This window comes from Portunus trituberculatus, chromosome 42, assembly GCF_017591435.1.
Source record: "Portunus trituberculatus isolate SZX2019 chromosome 42, ASM1759143v1, whole genome shotgun sequence".
NCBI classification, from domain to species: domain Eukaryota; kingdom Metazoa; phylum Arthropoda; class Malacostraca; order Decapoda; family Portunidae; genus Portunus; species Portunus trituberculatus.
The window spans coordinates 2700001-2717500 of NC_059296.1; the positions used below are offsets into that span (position 1 = coordinate 2700001).

Genomic DNA, 17500 nt, shown 5'->3' on the forward strand with positions numbered 1-17500 from the left:
GCCCTATACTTTATGTTGAAGTCCTGATCAGTAAATGCATGATTACATTGTAATGCGTGTTCTCTTATATTTGAGAAACTAGGCTTAGTGATACGAGCATTTGTTCTATACGATACTCCCAAGTGCTCAGACATTCGAATTTTTAGGTTCCGACAGGTGAAACCAATATACTGTGACATACAATCCAGACATCTAAAACAATATACAATTTTTGAGTACAAAGGAGTAGGAATAGCATCTTTAAATTTAAATAGAGAACCTATGGTATTTTTATCAACATAAATAAATCTAAAATCAACACTCGGAACATGTTTCTTGAGTAAATGAGACATTGTATTGCGTAAATGGTAACTAAATTGTCCTGAGAAGGGTAATATAATGTATCTAACTTCTTTGGTTTTATCCTCCACAAAATTGTCAGTAACAAATTTATTGGTGATAAACTTCTTAATTTGTTTCTCTATTAGGTCTTTGGAATAACCATTAATATGAAAGTAATGTCTTAGTCTTTCAAGTTCATTATAGAACAAGGGCCAAGTACTACAAATATTGTATGCTCTATGTAGTAACGTTTTGATGGAATTTATTTTGAAAAGGGAAGGGACAAATGACTCAAAATTTAAGCCCAAACCCATATAAGTTTCCTTCCTGAAAACATCTGTGGAAAGAGATCCATTATTCTTTATGACCATTATATCTAGGAATGGGAGGTTATTATCAGTCTCAAACTCGGAAGTGAATATATATATATACAGTAAGGTCTCGGTTTACGTCAGAGTTACGTTCCTGAAACATGACGTAAGTCGATTTTGTACGTAACTTGAGTTTTTGTACATTTCAAAGCATATTATCGAGTTTTCAACCAATCATTGTTTATGGTCATTCAGGTAAGTTAAAGGTTATATTGTTATATTATTTACAACTATATAGGAATATGAAACACAAGTTTGTTTTTGTTGTTGATTAGGGCCACGAACGCGAAGGACTGCAGGTTGCCGAGAGGGGTGGCCCTGAGGCCGCCAGGAGGGTGGGCAGGTCGAATGTTGTGACGCCCAGGGCAGACAGCTGGGAGCGTAGTGCAGTGCGGTGGGAGTAGAAGCGTGGGCAGCTGGGCAGGAAATGCAATAGGAAAGGGCAATAGGGATCAGCAGACAGGCGCAGATGGTGCAAGTGAGCTGCGAGTGTCGTGTGGCCCAGGCGAAGGCTCCGGAGTTGTTATTGTTGTGATGGGTGCGCGAGCCCTCAAGGTCGTCAACCTCCCGTTGTCATGGTAACGGGCTTCCCATTTTCTTCTTCACTCCCTCACACACAGCTGCTGCCTCCCTTCTCATGTCTTTAATTACGTCCTCTTTTTCTTGTAGCGTAATGGTTTTCCTTTTCTTAGCATCACTGCTGTCACTAAGAAGTTTTCTCTTTGGTGCCATTGAGCAAGATACTAAGAACTTGAGTCAGTAAACGCAGAAGTAGGATAACACTCTTGCCAGGGGCGACGGTGTGGTGGAACTGAGGCAGGGTGTTATTGTATTCAAGCGTGAGGCGGGTGGTGTGACGGGTAACCACCAACAATAACAATAAATCCTGCGCTTTACGATTTATAAATTTTCAATTTTTTTAATCTTAAATTTCCTTATAGTGGACTGACGTAACTACGAGTTTGACGTAACTCGAGACCGACGTAACCCGGGACTTTACTGTATATATATATATATATATATATATATATATATATATATATATATATATATATATATATATATATATATATATATATATATATATGTGAAATGAAACCCTTCCATAAGAGGTAAGTATATATTTGTACCAGACACAAGACTAAATATGTCAGTGAAAGTAAAAAGATGTTTAAAGAGCAGCAGAATATCTAGACAGATGCAGCAGTCATGAGTGCATGTAGCAAGAAATTTAAGAAAGAAGAAGCTTGGACACCTGTACAAGAGTAACGGTAAGCGAAATACACTAAGGTAGTATTTTAATTTTGCATAATATATAATGGTAGACCTCACCTCTGGTCTGGTCTGAATCTTGTGTCTGTAGATGGCAAATACTTGGCTTGGTCTTCATCTAATTCATTGAGTTCCATGGCAAACCTGGTAAAGCCGTAATAGAGATGGAAGTCCTCTGGCATACTGCCTGGCCGCCATACAACCCTGGCTGAGGGAGCATGGCCACAGTACAATGCTTCAGTCCATTTGCCAAAGAGATTGTGCAGCACATGGCCAGTAGAGTCGGTTACAGTACCAAATACTTCATGTCTTTTGGATGACCATGAACTAGCCTTGAGGGAAGAGAAGGATAAAACCAGCTAAGTATTATCAATGCTGTTTAATGAACAACTTCATTATTACTTTAGGATATCCTAAGGGCCCAAAAGATTTCTTTACATATTGTATATACAGTACTAATATTCTCATTATCATATCACATTTCAGGTGAATTGTTTTTCTTGTAAAGTTTCTAATATTTACACAAAATATTATTGTTATTCTCATATATTTCACCCCAACTTTCTTATTATGTGCACACTGGTACTTAATAACTCAGCTAATACAACTTGAAATAAAATAAAATAAATAAACAAATAAATAAAAATAAATAAATAAAATAAATAAATAAAAGTAAAACCTCATCTAACCTGCAAGTCGCAAGCCACAGCTCAGGCTGTAAGAACTTTAATAATTTCTGTTAAAGGTTCCTGCACTTTTACTGATGAGTATGCACCAGTGGTGTGTATTGGCATGCTTATTGGCTAATTTCTGCCCAGCAGGCATCACTTGACCCACGAACTAAGACATATACCATATGATGAACAGTTTGTGACTGTGACTGATCAAAAGGCTATTTTTTAACTAAGCAGCCTATATTTCACTCCTATATGTCTCAAAATTATGTTTCACATCTCAGGGTTAGTCCAACCTCCCATCCTATGGATATCATTAATTTCAGGACAAGATGAGGTGCCCCTTCACTTGTGATGACATGTTTGATCTAAGTAAAATCTGTCTAGCTTGTAGCCACTGCAGGCACTCACACTAATTTTCTCTTCTTGAGTTTCATCACTTTAATTTTCATGTTCTCTTTGCACTGAATTCCTTTATTTATCTCTACATTTGTCCTAAACATGGTAATGTTAGTGATCACAGTAATAGCTAAAGCTGTTCCAGAATTGTTACCTGGGTGGTAAACTTGACTGTGTTAATCAAGGCAAAAGAAGATATGAAGCAGTTAATGAGATAGGTGGTGACAAGTTGGCTGATAGTAAATATGATAAATCAGCCATCAGCTGTTCTCAAGCCTGAAGCTATGATTCTTGTCTGGCATGAGCTGCCTTCTTGCATTATGTTCCACATGCCTTTTTACTTAAGCCTGATCTCTTGGGAAAGTTCTTAATGTACAAAAAGATCCTAGGTAAAAGATAGAAGAATAAAGAGCACCACAAACATACTTCTACATGCCTGGCTAACTGTGGTAGTGCATAGTAACTTACTTCTCACGTATGCATACACCCGAAATAGTTGTCAGAAATATGAGCGTATTGGTATGTGATTATTTTTCATTTATAAAGAAAATTCATAAAACTATCAACTGAATTAATTACAATATGACATGCCAACCTGACTGCAATCAAATAGTCATGCAAAAGGGGTATTTAAATTTCTTGGAGAAGAAATATTCACCATTCAACAATATATCTCGAACACAAGGTCTTATCAAACCATTATGACTAAATTATTATTTTCAAATATTTTCAGAGTACACCATAGTCAATTCTTCTGAACTTTATAACTTAAGAATGACTAAAGCAAGAAAAAATTGTATCCTGGAAGATCATTAATATCTTACGGTTGGATGTAGGTGTGGTAAAACGCCTAACTCACCCGTACAAAGGACAGTTTGCAAGTCAGGCCTTTGTTGGCATTCTTGATCATCATCTCCCCATACTGATCCACCCACCGCTGCCCACCACCAAATAGGTTATGGACACAAGTAGTTACTTTGTTCCATTCATAGTGATCCTCCACGGTAGAGTCTTCTGTCTCCCGCAGTGTCAAGTGTACCTTACCTGCACATGGAAGATGATGAAAATTTCTCATTTAACTAAAACTTTATTTCATAAAATACCAATGGTAACACAAAGCTGACAGAAAAGTTACTGAGAATAAACATATTTTCATGAATGAATGAAAAAAGTAAATGGCTTGCCTGTGGGCTGAAACTCCAAGGATCTGCCCCAGAACTTAGTCTTGATACGCACATCTTGCCAGAATGTGAAATTATGGCTCTTGGCATAACAAGCACTAACTGGAGGATGATGGCTCACCTGAAAACAGTTAACCAAACTTATGATTGTTAAGATCATTACTGCCTGCTCCCATCAGGGAAGTCTACAAGTAACAGCCATGAAGAAACTTCCACAAGTTGCTGGTGAGGATCTATTACAAATTGGCAATAACAAAAATAAACTATAGCAAATATAAATACCTAATTCAATTTTAAATACATTGTGTACAAGACTTTTTTTATTTTATTCTTTAGTTAACTGATAAATAAGATGTTTATAACTATGTACTGAACATGATAGCCACAAATTTGAATTTGTAGCAGAGAGACAAACAACCAGTACTCATTACTTTTCATTTTGTTTTTCCTTTTTTTTTTTATAATTGATAAATATTACCTAATTATGTAAATGCAGTTTTCTTTACTTTAAAAAAATGTACACTGGGAAGTGCATCATTGATACAAATCAGTGAAACTTCAGTTTCAGCTCATAATCTAAAGTTCAACGGAGGTAATCTGTACAAAGATATGTTTTTATCTACTGGGAAAAGCCTACGTTGAACTAGACATGAAATACTTTACCTGTTCTGCAACAAATCTGAAGCCTTTATCTTCTCTGATACTCTCATAAGTTTCACCAAGAAGTGGGTTGAAAGGCTTGTGAGCTGCACGATATATTGAGGAGGCATAAGCAGACACAGCAAAGCTTGCCACCAATACCATACGTTCACCAGCATCCTCCAGCCCAGCAGCTTTGTCCAGGAGCTCACTGTACTCCAGTTCCTCACACATTCGCTATACAAAAACAGACATTGTTTAAAATAGAATAAAAATAAAATTGATTAATCAAAATGGTAATAAATAATGGTAAAGCAATTGTTTATCTTCCATTAATCTATTTTTTGGTGCAAAATGTATTAAAAAAAATCATGAGCAATAAGAACAAAATTCTGATAGTTCTGAAAGGTGTAACTGTGCTAATAAAAAACCTGTGGATGAACAAGTAAGTCCATGAACATTAAGTTTCATCGAATTGTTGGACATTAACCCCTTCTTGGCGGAGGATCTATATATAGATGTTTTGAAATTGGGACTTTCTGTCGGATTGTCTATATAGACGTTTGTTTTGATTCTACCACACTAAGTTGTAGCATGGTCTATATATAGACGATTCCTCACAAGTAACAAATTTCATAAAATAAATCATTATTTTGCATCTCAAATACTCAAACACTTGCCAACATTGCCTCTCAAGGCCAGTCACTGCTTGTGCTATGTCAGTGGGGGGTGTGCTACACATATAAGCTAATATAGGAAATTTTTGCATTTTTCTACTTTCTTTTTTTATTAGTCTATCATGTCAAGGATAAAGAACTGTACCACATACCAGCAGCATTGCCTTAGAAATTATAAGGTACAAAACAAGTATGTACTTGAAAAAATATGAAGAAAAGTGGAAGTATATTACATCCATGTCAGAAATCCTAGATGCAAGTACCTCCAAACATTCATATTGACATACATTATCATCAATCAAACACAAATAACACCTACATATAGATTTAATTGTTTATTCAGTTTTGTAGCAGAGTCTATATATAGATGTCACTTGTTTAATGTTGCAGCAGAGTCTATAAATAGATTCAATTGTTTGTTCAGTTTTGCAGCAGAGTCTATATATATAGAGGTCAATCTCAAATGCCCATTTGCTGGAAACTATATATACACATATGGATGAAAGTCGGTAGAGTCTATATAGAGAAAATTTTTTATTTTGGTAGTACAGTGATCCTTCGTTTATCGTGGTTAATGAATACCAGAACCCCCAGAAAGGTGAAAAACAGCGAATTAGGATTTGCCCCCCATAGGAATTTTCGTGTATGTGTATATGGGTACCAGAATGTTTAAAATATGTAAACAGTGTTTACAGTATTCTACTTAAATCTATTTGAATATAAAACCTGATATAGTAGTTATACATTTACTCTCTCTCTCTCTCTCCCCTCCTCTTATACGATATGTAACACTCACTCTCTTCTGCCCTCTTTGATCACATCCAAAAGTTTCACTTTTTCACTGATGGTCATCATCTTTCTCTTCCCCTTGGGCTAACTAGAGGAAGCTTTCGCAGGGGCACAGCACTTAGGCGACATTGTAAGGGCTTAACGAATCACTACTTAAACAAAAAAAAGTTATCGCGAACACAACACTAAGATACAGTATGCGAGACAGTCAACAGCCTGGACGAGACTGGCAAGATACAACCAAGGCCCATGGAATAGAAGGTCAACCTACGAGGCGTTCAAAATGTGTCTGATATGTGCGTCCGTGACGTCAGCGGGTTCACAAGTGGTTTGAGTGGGGATGTTGGTTCAGTTAACAAGCTGCTGAGTAGGTGTTGACATGCTTCTCTCTCTCACATTCTCTCTATTCTGCACCAACATCAGTCACAGTGCAGTGCAGTGTGTGACTGTTTTAATTATCAGTAGTATATAATATGTAGTATGTAGTATCTGATAAATGAAAACCATTATTATTTTTTTCCTGGTAATTTTGCACATTAGTCTATTACATTAGTAAATTTCTGATGTTTAGTTATTGAGAGGTCCCCATTCAGTTACTTGTGTAGATATAAATTGCCTCAGTTATATATGTAACGTAAAAATGAAATAGTAATATATAATAATAATAATAATAATAAAATAATAATAATAATAATAATAATAATAATAACAACGAAAACAGCAACACTATATTAATATTAATAATAATAAGAGCAAAAGTTTAATAATAGTAATAATAATAATAATTATCAATAACAGCAAGAGTATTGATATCATTAAATATGATAATGATACAATGGTCAAAGAGAGAAAAAAAGAGTGCTCTGACAGGAGAGAGAGAGAGAGAGAGAGAGAGAGAGAGAGAGAGAGAGAGAGAGAGAGAGAGAGAGAGAGAGAGAGAGAGAGAGAGAGAGAGAGAGAGAGAGAGAGAGAGAGAGAGAGAGAGAGAGAGAGAGAGAGAGAGAGAGAGAGAGAGAGAGAGAGAGAGAGAGAGACCTGGCAGGAGAAGCCTTCATAAAACTTATTACCTGTGCCAAGTCAGTATGATTTGCTCAGCGGGCAGAGGGAGAGCGTGAGGTTTCCATGCAAAAAAGACAAGTCCCGGGAGGAAGCTTCTCTGTTGGTGAACCCACTGACGTCACTAGCCCCCCCTTTTCCCCTTAGAGCTGCGCGTAGGTCGACCTTCTGCTGTTCTATGGGCCTTGGAAACAAGGGAAGATGTTGGGTGAGGCTGCGATGATGCGCAGCCAGTCAGCTCATGGGATAAATCCACTCGTGCTCTCATTGGTCAATCTCACGCCAGGAACTGATCACGCGCCCTGCCCTGTATGAGTGGCCGTGGGTATGTACAAAGCCTCTAAGTCAACTCATTTCTTTGTTTGGCATGCTGGGAAACCTCTTTCATGCATCAACATGAAACAACGTGTTTTTCCGCAATATGGCTGCATTTTTTCATTTTTATCGTGAACCGCGAAGTGGCGGGGGGAACACTGTATATGTATACAAACAATACATGTACAGTACTTTACGTACATAGTATTGTACATTGTCGTCGTTATTACACACCAACTTACCGAATTACTGTACGTACAGTATTTGTAAGTGACGCCAAGGACCCCATGATATAGCGAAAAATCCACAGAATGTATCTACGAGTATGTATAAAAACCGCAAAACAGTGAAGCCGCGAAAGTCGAACCATGAAATAGTGAGGGAACACTATACACACACCTGCCCTGCCGCCAGGAAGGGGTTAAGGTCTTTACTGGAGAATGGCCAAATGAGATGAACAAGACAATGAAAATGCTAACAACAATATGAGATAAACTACGCTAAACAAAATAAAGAGAGAAAATTGTTATCTACTATGATAGTGATACACACCTGAAGCAAGTTGAGAGGCTCGTTAAGGGTAACTGGCATGGACACTTTGGACAAATCCTTCCCAATGTTCTTGTAAAGAAAATTCCAAACAGAGAAGTCCTCAGTGAGGGGTTTTGGGGCTGGCAGACGTGTCCGTCTGCCAGTGAAGCACTTCCATCCTCCTCAATCTCGGCAGCTGTGGAGTAGAGTTGTGCATCATTAATAGCAGTACTGACTCAGGTACCTGATGTGTATCAAGGGAGAATGAAATATTCAGGTATCAGGATTAAAGACAATTATGTTTATGTTGAAAAACTGAAACAAACAATTTTCACTGCATGAAAACTTTGAAACATATTTGATTATGGAAATTTTAAGACAATATATTAAAATTTTATACATTTAAATGTCTACATGTTATTCTTCAATTACAAAATCAGCTAGTACTATTCACTATCATTATTGCAAACTGTTACTACATAAAATTTGCAGAAAGTCACTATATGCAACAAACTAAATTTTAATATAATTACCATATAATAATCAACTGTAATCATCATTATGAGTAAAATTTACAAAAAATAAGCAGTATATGTATGCTTGCCAGTTATGATGCTATGAGACAAGTTATAACATTACTGTACTTTTTTACAACCACAAGCCAAACATCTATTTCTACAAATATACACCTCTCTTTCCATAAACTTCTTTTTTTTTTTTTAATTAAGTGGAATGGAATATAAGGAATTCTGAAAAGACAAAAAAAGAAAAACCTTAAACCTCAAGTAGTACTTTGTGATAATAGTACAAACAAAATGTATTAAACCAATACTCATGGAAATTAAAATCTTTGCACAAAATTAGATCATGCTTTTAGGTATGCAAATGCTGTGTCAAATAAGAAAGTGGTTGTTGCATTAGTACTGTGTTGGGAAAATATGAATAATATATAACCCAATGCTGAACCTTTGATCTACTCTCTCACTAGTACTTTAGTACTGATGGAGAATTTATAAAACATGACATTAGAAATCAGAACAATCTAGTAGTAAACACTACATTTTAATGGTGTAAGATATTTCAGTAAATATGCTTTTATAATTTTTTTTTTTTTAACAGACCATTGCACTTATCAATATTTTGAATTGTCCAGCACTAGTATGGTTTTGAAAGATTCCTGTTATTGATTTCTAATATTATACATACCAGATATTGATAACCAGCCAAGTGAGTAGTGGTGCAGAAAGTGTTAGATATTTTAGGTGAATGTCTGGCAACACCTTTTGTGATAGAGCAGTGTCTTCCAGAAAACTTTACATCAATTAATAGAAAAATAAAACATAAAAACAAAATAATAATCAACACTTACAATTAAATAATGCAAAAAAAAAAATAAATAAATAAATAAATAAATAAAAAATAAATAAATAAATAAATAAATAAATAAATAAAAATAAGCTACAATAGCTGCAACAGATACAATATTGATTAGGCAAAGCTACTACAGAAGTCATGGCTAAGCACACTTACTGACATCCTCACTGTCAGCCACTATAGAGAACAGGAGAACATGATGAAAAGTATTGCTATTACTGAGAAGTGGTATTGACTATCTAGTAATTTTTCCTAAGTTTCATCAACAATCAAGGATCAGAATACAATAAGAGTACCTTGGTTTTATTGCTTATTGTCATTTTTTTGTACAACTATAGCCTGTCACTTTCTAGACAAATTGCTCTTCTATGCACCATACAAGACATTTCAGACTGGCCACGAGGCACTAAAGACTAAACAGGAAGACAGACTCACAGCACTATGCCATCACCCTCTTTACCTCTTGTACTCTATGCTGCCTTTGAAAAGTCTTTGTCATAAGTTCTTCAATTATGCAACTATCATAGCTTCCCCTTGCAACATGAGAACATTCATTACTATTCCTTCTTTTTTTCTTTTTGTAGGGTGTGAGCAAATCTTTTAACTACATGAGAGAGCAACCTATGTATGAGAAATAGGAATCAGCCAGAAATCAGAGCACTGAGTGTGTAATCTTCTCTAAGTTGATGTACATACTTCCACTGCACTGTTTCTACTTCTTTGATACAGATTTGAGAGGAAACAATATCTAAGAATAGTTCTAAAGGAAATAAATCAAGCAACCTCGACAAACAAACTAAATACTTGCAATACATAGTCAACTGTATTAAAGACAATTATATAATGAGTCCATTAAACAAGTCAATGAAGAATAGCACCAAGTTGCTTGCCTGGACACATAACTAAAATGTACCATTGATTTACTGGCAATCACCATCACCATCACCTTTATTTTGATCACTATCACAAAAGATGACTTGGAATTTGTACAACCATCAAACATTGTTTACTGAACAGCTACAGACCTGTTTCAGTAACAAATACTTGATATACACGCTGCAAGCAGCACCGCTATGTAGTAATAAACCGGAGTAGCCTAATATGTACTGCTATTTTTTATTGAGATATTAAATGGAATGCAAGAACAATGATATGTACATACAAACACAACAAAAGTAAAGTCTGCAAAAATAATTGCAATCAGATATATTTACTCAATTCTTTACAGATATCAAGCTTGTGTACAAAGCCACTATATATAATAGGGGCATGCAGCATCCTAATCCAAATTAGTACTAAATTTTGATCAGAGAGCATCCACAATATGAGAACAACGTCCTTGTGATGTGAATAGTCAGTATCATGAAGGATCATCATAGATAAATCAAATGGACTTACTTTGTTTCACAACAAATATAAAGGATGTGAATGCCATCATCGTAAGAAGTGGGTTCAAAGACCTGTTAATGAATTACTGAAGGTAAATTTGGTAAGGTTTTGGGATCACAGGAGCCAGTAAATCAGTATGTACCTAAAACACTGGAAGACATGGGATATTATGCCATATTCACACATAAATAAATGTGTTTATGCAGTATACTCAAGAGCTATGTCATCTAAAGAGGCCCAAAGATTAATTTTCAGCACAGTAAAGTTATTCATTTGTCCAGTTGGTAACCAGTTAATCAAATGCAGAATACTTTTTTAAAATCATATTTCAAATGTTTGTATCACATCAATAAACACATGAAATAAGTCTCATTCAAATAATAGGAAGAAATGAAGAGCTTTTCTTACTTTTCCTCATAACTGGAAGAAAATTAAGAAAAAAAAAAAGAAAAAGAAAAAAAAAAAAAAAAAAAAAAAAAAAAAAAAAATTTGGGTACAGGTGAAAATTTCCACTCAAGTAAATTGCTACTGAAGACAAATGGAAAGAGGTAGCACGGGAAATTGATCAATAGTGTGAATTATGCTGAGTGATAACTCATGTTTAAATGTTATCAAAGGAAAGATGCTCTGAACAAGAAAAGAAGGTAAAATAATAATAATCACAAAACTGATCAGTGGATGCAACAGAGAGCACAATAGTACATAAAGGACTGACTAAGGAAAGTAAAGATATGAGTGGACTTAACAAATAACAAGGAACCACTTTTAAGCAGATAACTACTGACATAAAAAAGAGAGACTTTTATGGTCTATTCCTCTAAACTTTAATTCCCATGCTATTCTTACATCTGTAAATGGAACACAAACCAAGAGAAGAACTGAAAAGCCTCTGTCCGGAGAGAGAGAGAGAGAGAGAGAGAGAGAGAGAGAGAGAGAGAGAGAGAGAGAGAGAGAGAGAGAGAGAGAGAGAGAGAGAGAGAGAGAGAGAGAGAGAGAGAGAGAGAGAGAGAGAGAGAGAGAGAGAAAAAAAAAAAAAACAATGGGTATTTGACTTTATAAGTCACACAAACCCTTTCCATTCTTGCTTTGTTATGAGCTTGATGAAACAATTGACTGCATCATCAATATTTCACCTACTTTATTTTTTTACTATTTCATGAGGATTAATTTCCTGTCACATGGGAGATAAAAATATCCAAGCTTTTAGGAAGAACAGACATGCCAATAGATTATTACTAATACTAATGTGTTTATACTTAGTTTAACAGTCCATCATGAACTGATTAGCTGCACACCAATTGCTTATGCCAGAGGCATATTGCAAGAATATAGCTAAGCAGTAGTCTATTGTAGTGACTAAATTGTTTGTGAATATACATGTACTGTTTCGTGTGTATTTACCTAGTTGTAGTTTTACAGGGCCTGGGCTTTATGCTCGTTTGGCCCCGTCTCCATATCTACACTTATCCAATCTTGCTTTAAAAGTATGCACACTCGTTGCAGACACTACTTCTTCATTTAAACTGTTCCACGTCTCAATACATCTTTGCGGGAAACTATATTTTTTAACATCTCTCAGACATCTTCCTTTTCTCAGCTTTTTACTATGCGATTTTGTGCTTTGAATGTCATATTCTTCTCTCAGGATCAGTTTCTCATTATCCACTTGGTCCATTCCGTTGATCAATTTAAAAACTTGTATCAGGTCTCCTCTCTCCCTTCTTTGTTCCAGGGTTGGTAGATCCATAGCCTTTAGTCTCTCCTCATATATCATCCCTTCAAATTCTGGAACCATTCTTGTAGCCATTTTTTGTAGTCTCTCCAATTTCCTTATGTGTTTCTTTTTATAAGGGGTCCACACTACTGCATATTCCAATCTGGGTCTTATTATAGTACTTATCAATTTCTTCATCATTTCTTTGTCCATGTGGTGAAATGCTACTCCAATATTCTTTAGCAAATTATATGTTTCTCTAAAAATTCTATCAATATGGCTTACTGGTTGATTGTTTTCTTCCATCGTCCTTTTCCTTTTTTACTTTCTCCAGTTCTACTCCACCTCCCATCTTATAGATTCCCACGGGTCGTCTTTCACTCTTTCCCATTTCCATGACATGGCTTTTGTTCACATTGAATTCCATTTTCCACTTTTTGCTCCATTCCCATATCTTATTTAGGTCTTCTTGCAGTATTTCACAATCCTCTTTATGCTTTATGACTCTGCACAGTTTCGTATCATCTGCAAACAGATTTATGTAGCTGTTCACTCCTTCTGGCATGTCGTTAATATAAATGAGGAAAAGTATTGGTGCCAATACTGACCCTTGTGGCACTCCGCTTTCTACTGCTCTCCACTTGGACTTCATATCTTTAACTACTGTCCTTATTTCTCTCCCCCCTCAAACAATTTTCTATCCATCTCAATGTGCTTCCTTTTAAGCCACCCTTCTCCTCTAACTTCCATAGTAATCTTGCATGTGGCACTTTGTCAAACGCCTTTTTAAATCCAAATAAATACAGTCAACCCATCCTCTCTCTCTTGTACTCTATCAACTATTCTAGAATAGAAACTCAATAAATTAGTTACACAAGACCGTCTTTTCTAAAACCAAATTGGCTATTTGATATTAATTTGTTGTCTTCAAGGAACTCGATCCATTGTTTCTTTATTATTCTTTCACACATCTTGCATATTACACTAGTTAGTGATACCGGTCTGTAATTTAAAGGTTCTTCCTTCCTTCCACTCTTATATATGGGAACCACCTCAGCTCTTTTCCATTCTACTGGTACTGTTCCATTTTCTATTGAGCATTTTATGATGTTGTATATAGGACTTGCTAGTTCTTCCCTACATTCTTTCAGTATTCTGCCTGAGACTTCATCTGGTCCCATTGCCTTCTCTTCATCCAGTTCCTTCATTAACTCTTTTATTTCAAGCTTGGTTACTTTAATCTCTTTCATATAGACTGTCTCTCTATTACCCTGTGGCCTTTCAAATTTAGATTCCTTAGTAAAGACCTCCTGGAATTTATTATTTAATAGTTCTGCCATAATTTTTGGGTCTTCCACCATCCCGTTCTCTCCTTTTAACCTTTCTATTGTTTCTCTTTGTCTAATTTTTCCATTTATGAATCTATAGAACAATTTTGGTTGCTCCTTACATTTTTCGACAATGTGTGTGTGTGTGTGTGTGTGTGTGTGTGTGTGTGTGTGTGTGTGTGTGTGTGTGTGTGTGTGTGTACCACTTATACAAAATGGATGGTATTAAGTTTCTATTGAAATAATTAATTTACAAATAGTGATAATCTTTAAGTGATGCCTGCCAATCAAGAGGCAACAAAAGTCTTCTTTGACAATTTCTTTCACTATCACTAGTACAGTGGAATGGAGATCTGATAGCTAAGAATATCCTTCATTTAAATTCATATTAAGAATCATATTAGCTTTCACAAGCCACCAGAATATACACTAGGTGCTGATAATGACAGGGTTAGGTGATAAACAGCTGATTCTTGAAACAAAAGTCACTATATAAAAAAAAGGTAACTGCTTTTCAATTGGATGTTTTCTTTACTTCTAATTAAAATTATAATATTTTTCATCATTAAATCACAAATTGCCAAACAAAGATTGTTTAATTTTCATCTTATTTTAAGGAAATAATTCTGGGAAGCCAATAAATTAATCTCATGTAAAAAATAGGTCACTAGTTACTAGTACATCATAATATCTACAAGAGTAAAATAAAGATTCCTTGAGCAGAATTTTATGAATAATATCCTGTTGGAAAAGTCACTATGAAGCTACACGTTTTGAAACTGCAGCAATGAACACTTTTCTACACACTGAAGCAAAGCAAGTGTACAGTAGGTACTTCTTTGAGATTATCAAATGATGATTTCTAACAAAGCAAACTACCTACAAACAGTTTATATTTCTCAGAGCAGTAATACAGGTATTACAGTACTGCTAAATATGGGCTCAATGAGCATGGTCAAACCTGCCAACTCTGATACACTAAACAGCATCAAAACTTTAACAACCACGAATGAAAGGACCTGGGGCTCACAATCTTTACATCTACTGCTACCTCTTTTATTTTTTATCATAATTCCCTTCCAACTTCTGCACCTCTCATTCTCACTGTTTCTTCACCTTGGGTATGTCCCTGAGGTTTAACATCACTAGTGCTGTGAGCTTTGCTTGAAAGATGTTTTCTTTATGACATGAAGCTGGCAAAGCTCCTACAGTCACTCATTAATCCATTCTCATAAAGATTCACTCATCACTAGTTCATTCACTCACTCATGCATCCATTCCTCAAGATCCATTCATCCTCTTTGTAAGATGAGAACATAATCATGGTTTTCCTAAATTCACATGTTGAATTCTTAAATGATTAAAATAGATTATAAGGACATGAATATTCATTCTTGGTACTGAGCTAGCCTTTCCATAACTGAAGCATTATAATTTTTCTTCTGGTGTGCAATCAAAGTAACATTATGCATAGCTAATGCCAAATGATTTTAGAACTCCTGTTGACACAAGCGTCACATTCCACAAACTGGCAACTTGCTCCACCCAGAAAAAAATAATACATAGCAATCTACATTAGCCTCTCATATGAGACATGGTATGTGAGAGAGACAACCGACACAACCCTACCATTGAGATAATTGTATTCAAAGTTCATCATTGATTACTACACTGAAAATGGTCAAAATGTATTACTATTATGCATCAAATGAAAGTTCTAGGGCAGTTCTGTCATGCCATGTGGTTTTTAACACTGTAATTCCTATTTTACTTTTGGCTATGGTCGTAATTTCATTCACCCCCTACTCTGCATTTTTATAAAGCATGTATGGTATAAGGGGCATTATGTTAAAAATGATGTGTTAGGGTTTATTCTCATCCTTTATGTTGGCCCGAGACATTTATGTTCATTATCAGGAACAATGTCTTTATGTTCCCTTAATAGATTTACCAATCCAATAAATCCCAATCCAACCCAATATTAAGTGTTGGCTGGAGATTTATTCCCCATCCTTCCACCAATGAACAAGGTTGGTGGTCATTGTGGTGATGGAATAGTATACTACTGTAACTCTTGATGACAGGAACTATCTACTAGTCTTCTTTCCTCTTTTACTGGGGTTCAGCACGCCAGATATCCATATAAGCGTCAGGTTGAGGCACTACAGGGGCTGGCGAATATACATATATGTTCATTGTTGGATGATGACATTTTTTTATAAACATCGAAATAGTACTGAGAATCAGGAGAGTAGCGTGTGTGGTGAAGGCAGAGGCTAGTATGGTGGTGATGTGTCACATGTGGTGGGAGAATGACAACAATAACACACCAGGATGGATTGTGATTGGCCAAACATGGGACCGTGGCTAAATGCTCTGTTTTAATTGGGCCATGCATGTCCCAGCATACATGGGGTTTGTCCCTCTCTTGCTTACAGGAATTAGTTTGATCCACACTATGGCCCAAATCAGTTCACTTTAGGCCTTAGTTTAACCCTCAGGATAGTTGGATTTCCACATGATAATCACACACTATAACAAGTTTCTGCCTATAACTCAAAACCTCCAGATTTGAGGGTCATTCCCCTCTTGTATAACGTGCCTCATGTTTTCAAAGCATAGAACAATGTATTCAGTGTTTGACATTTACATAAGGAAGTTATCTTTTGTGACTAGTCATGTTTATAATGAGGCATAGCTTTACATCCCTTGCTGCCCTACTTCTTGACCAATGCACTCAATCTTTTCAGTGGTATCAGTTATAAAGTTTACATTTCTATTTGTTTCAACATTCCTATGAAATTCGATCATTTGATTTTTTTTTTTTCATAGCCTATAGCGCCTGTAGGTATACTTGAAAAGTATGGGAAGCGTTGTTCAGCTTCCACCCATTACCAACACAGGCAGTTTTATTTATATTGATACCCATATTAGGGCCCATATCACCACCCAAGCACATCTTTGGTGTAAGGCAATAACATCACTTAGAACCTGGGTATCATGGTGACATGTAGGTAACTTTAAACCATTCAACAAAAGATGAAGTTTAAAGACAGCACATGGTGGGATTCGAACCTACGCATGGATGTTTGCCTGATCCCATGCTCACCACCTTATCCACTATGCCACCGCCTTCATATGTGTTAGTGTGTTACCTTTTCCTTGTGTCAATGTGTTGAATACAGAATCCATTATTCTAAGCTTTATAAAATGGAGCTGATGTAGTTGCCAGGTAGTTATTTCCTCCTGAGCAATTTTTCCAAACTGAAACATGTGAATTGCCAGTCTGAAGAAAACAACACCCATATCACTGGGAGTTCTAAAGTCGTTTGGCACTAACTATATGTAATGAAAATATTCAGCTCTCTTTTAGCATTATTTCACCTTCCTTTTTTCATAATCTAAGACTGTTTGTGTATAAGAATATGTGCCTTCTAATGAAAAGCAAAGCCACTGAAAATTGACTTCTC

General features: G+C 35.8%; 1 protein-coding gene across 1 annotated transcript in view; it reads right to left on the reverse strand.

The window, feature by feature from the left end:
• Positions 1 to 17500, reverse strand: part of LOC123517735 (oxysterol-binding protein-related protein 3-like) — a 53207-nt gene that overhangs the window by 8382 nt on the left and 27325 nt on the right. The window contains 6 exon segments of the mRNA XM_045278139.1: positions 2025 to 2296; positions 3897 to 4081; positions 4222 to 4339; positions 4882 to 5094; positions 8247 to 8404; positions 9756 to 9776. Of these exon segments, the coding sequence (XP_045134074.1) occupies positions 2025 to 2296; positions 3897 to 4081; positions 4222 to 4339; positions 4882 to 5094; positions 8247 to 8404; positions 9756 to 9776 (967 nt within the window).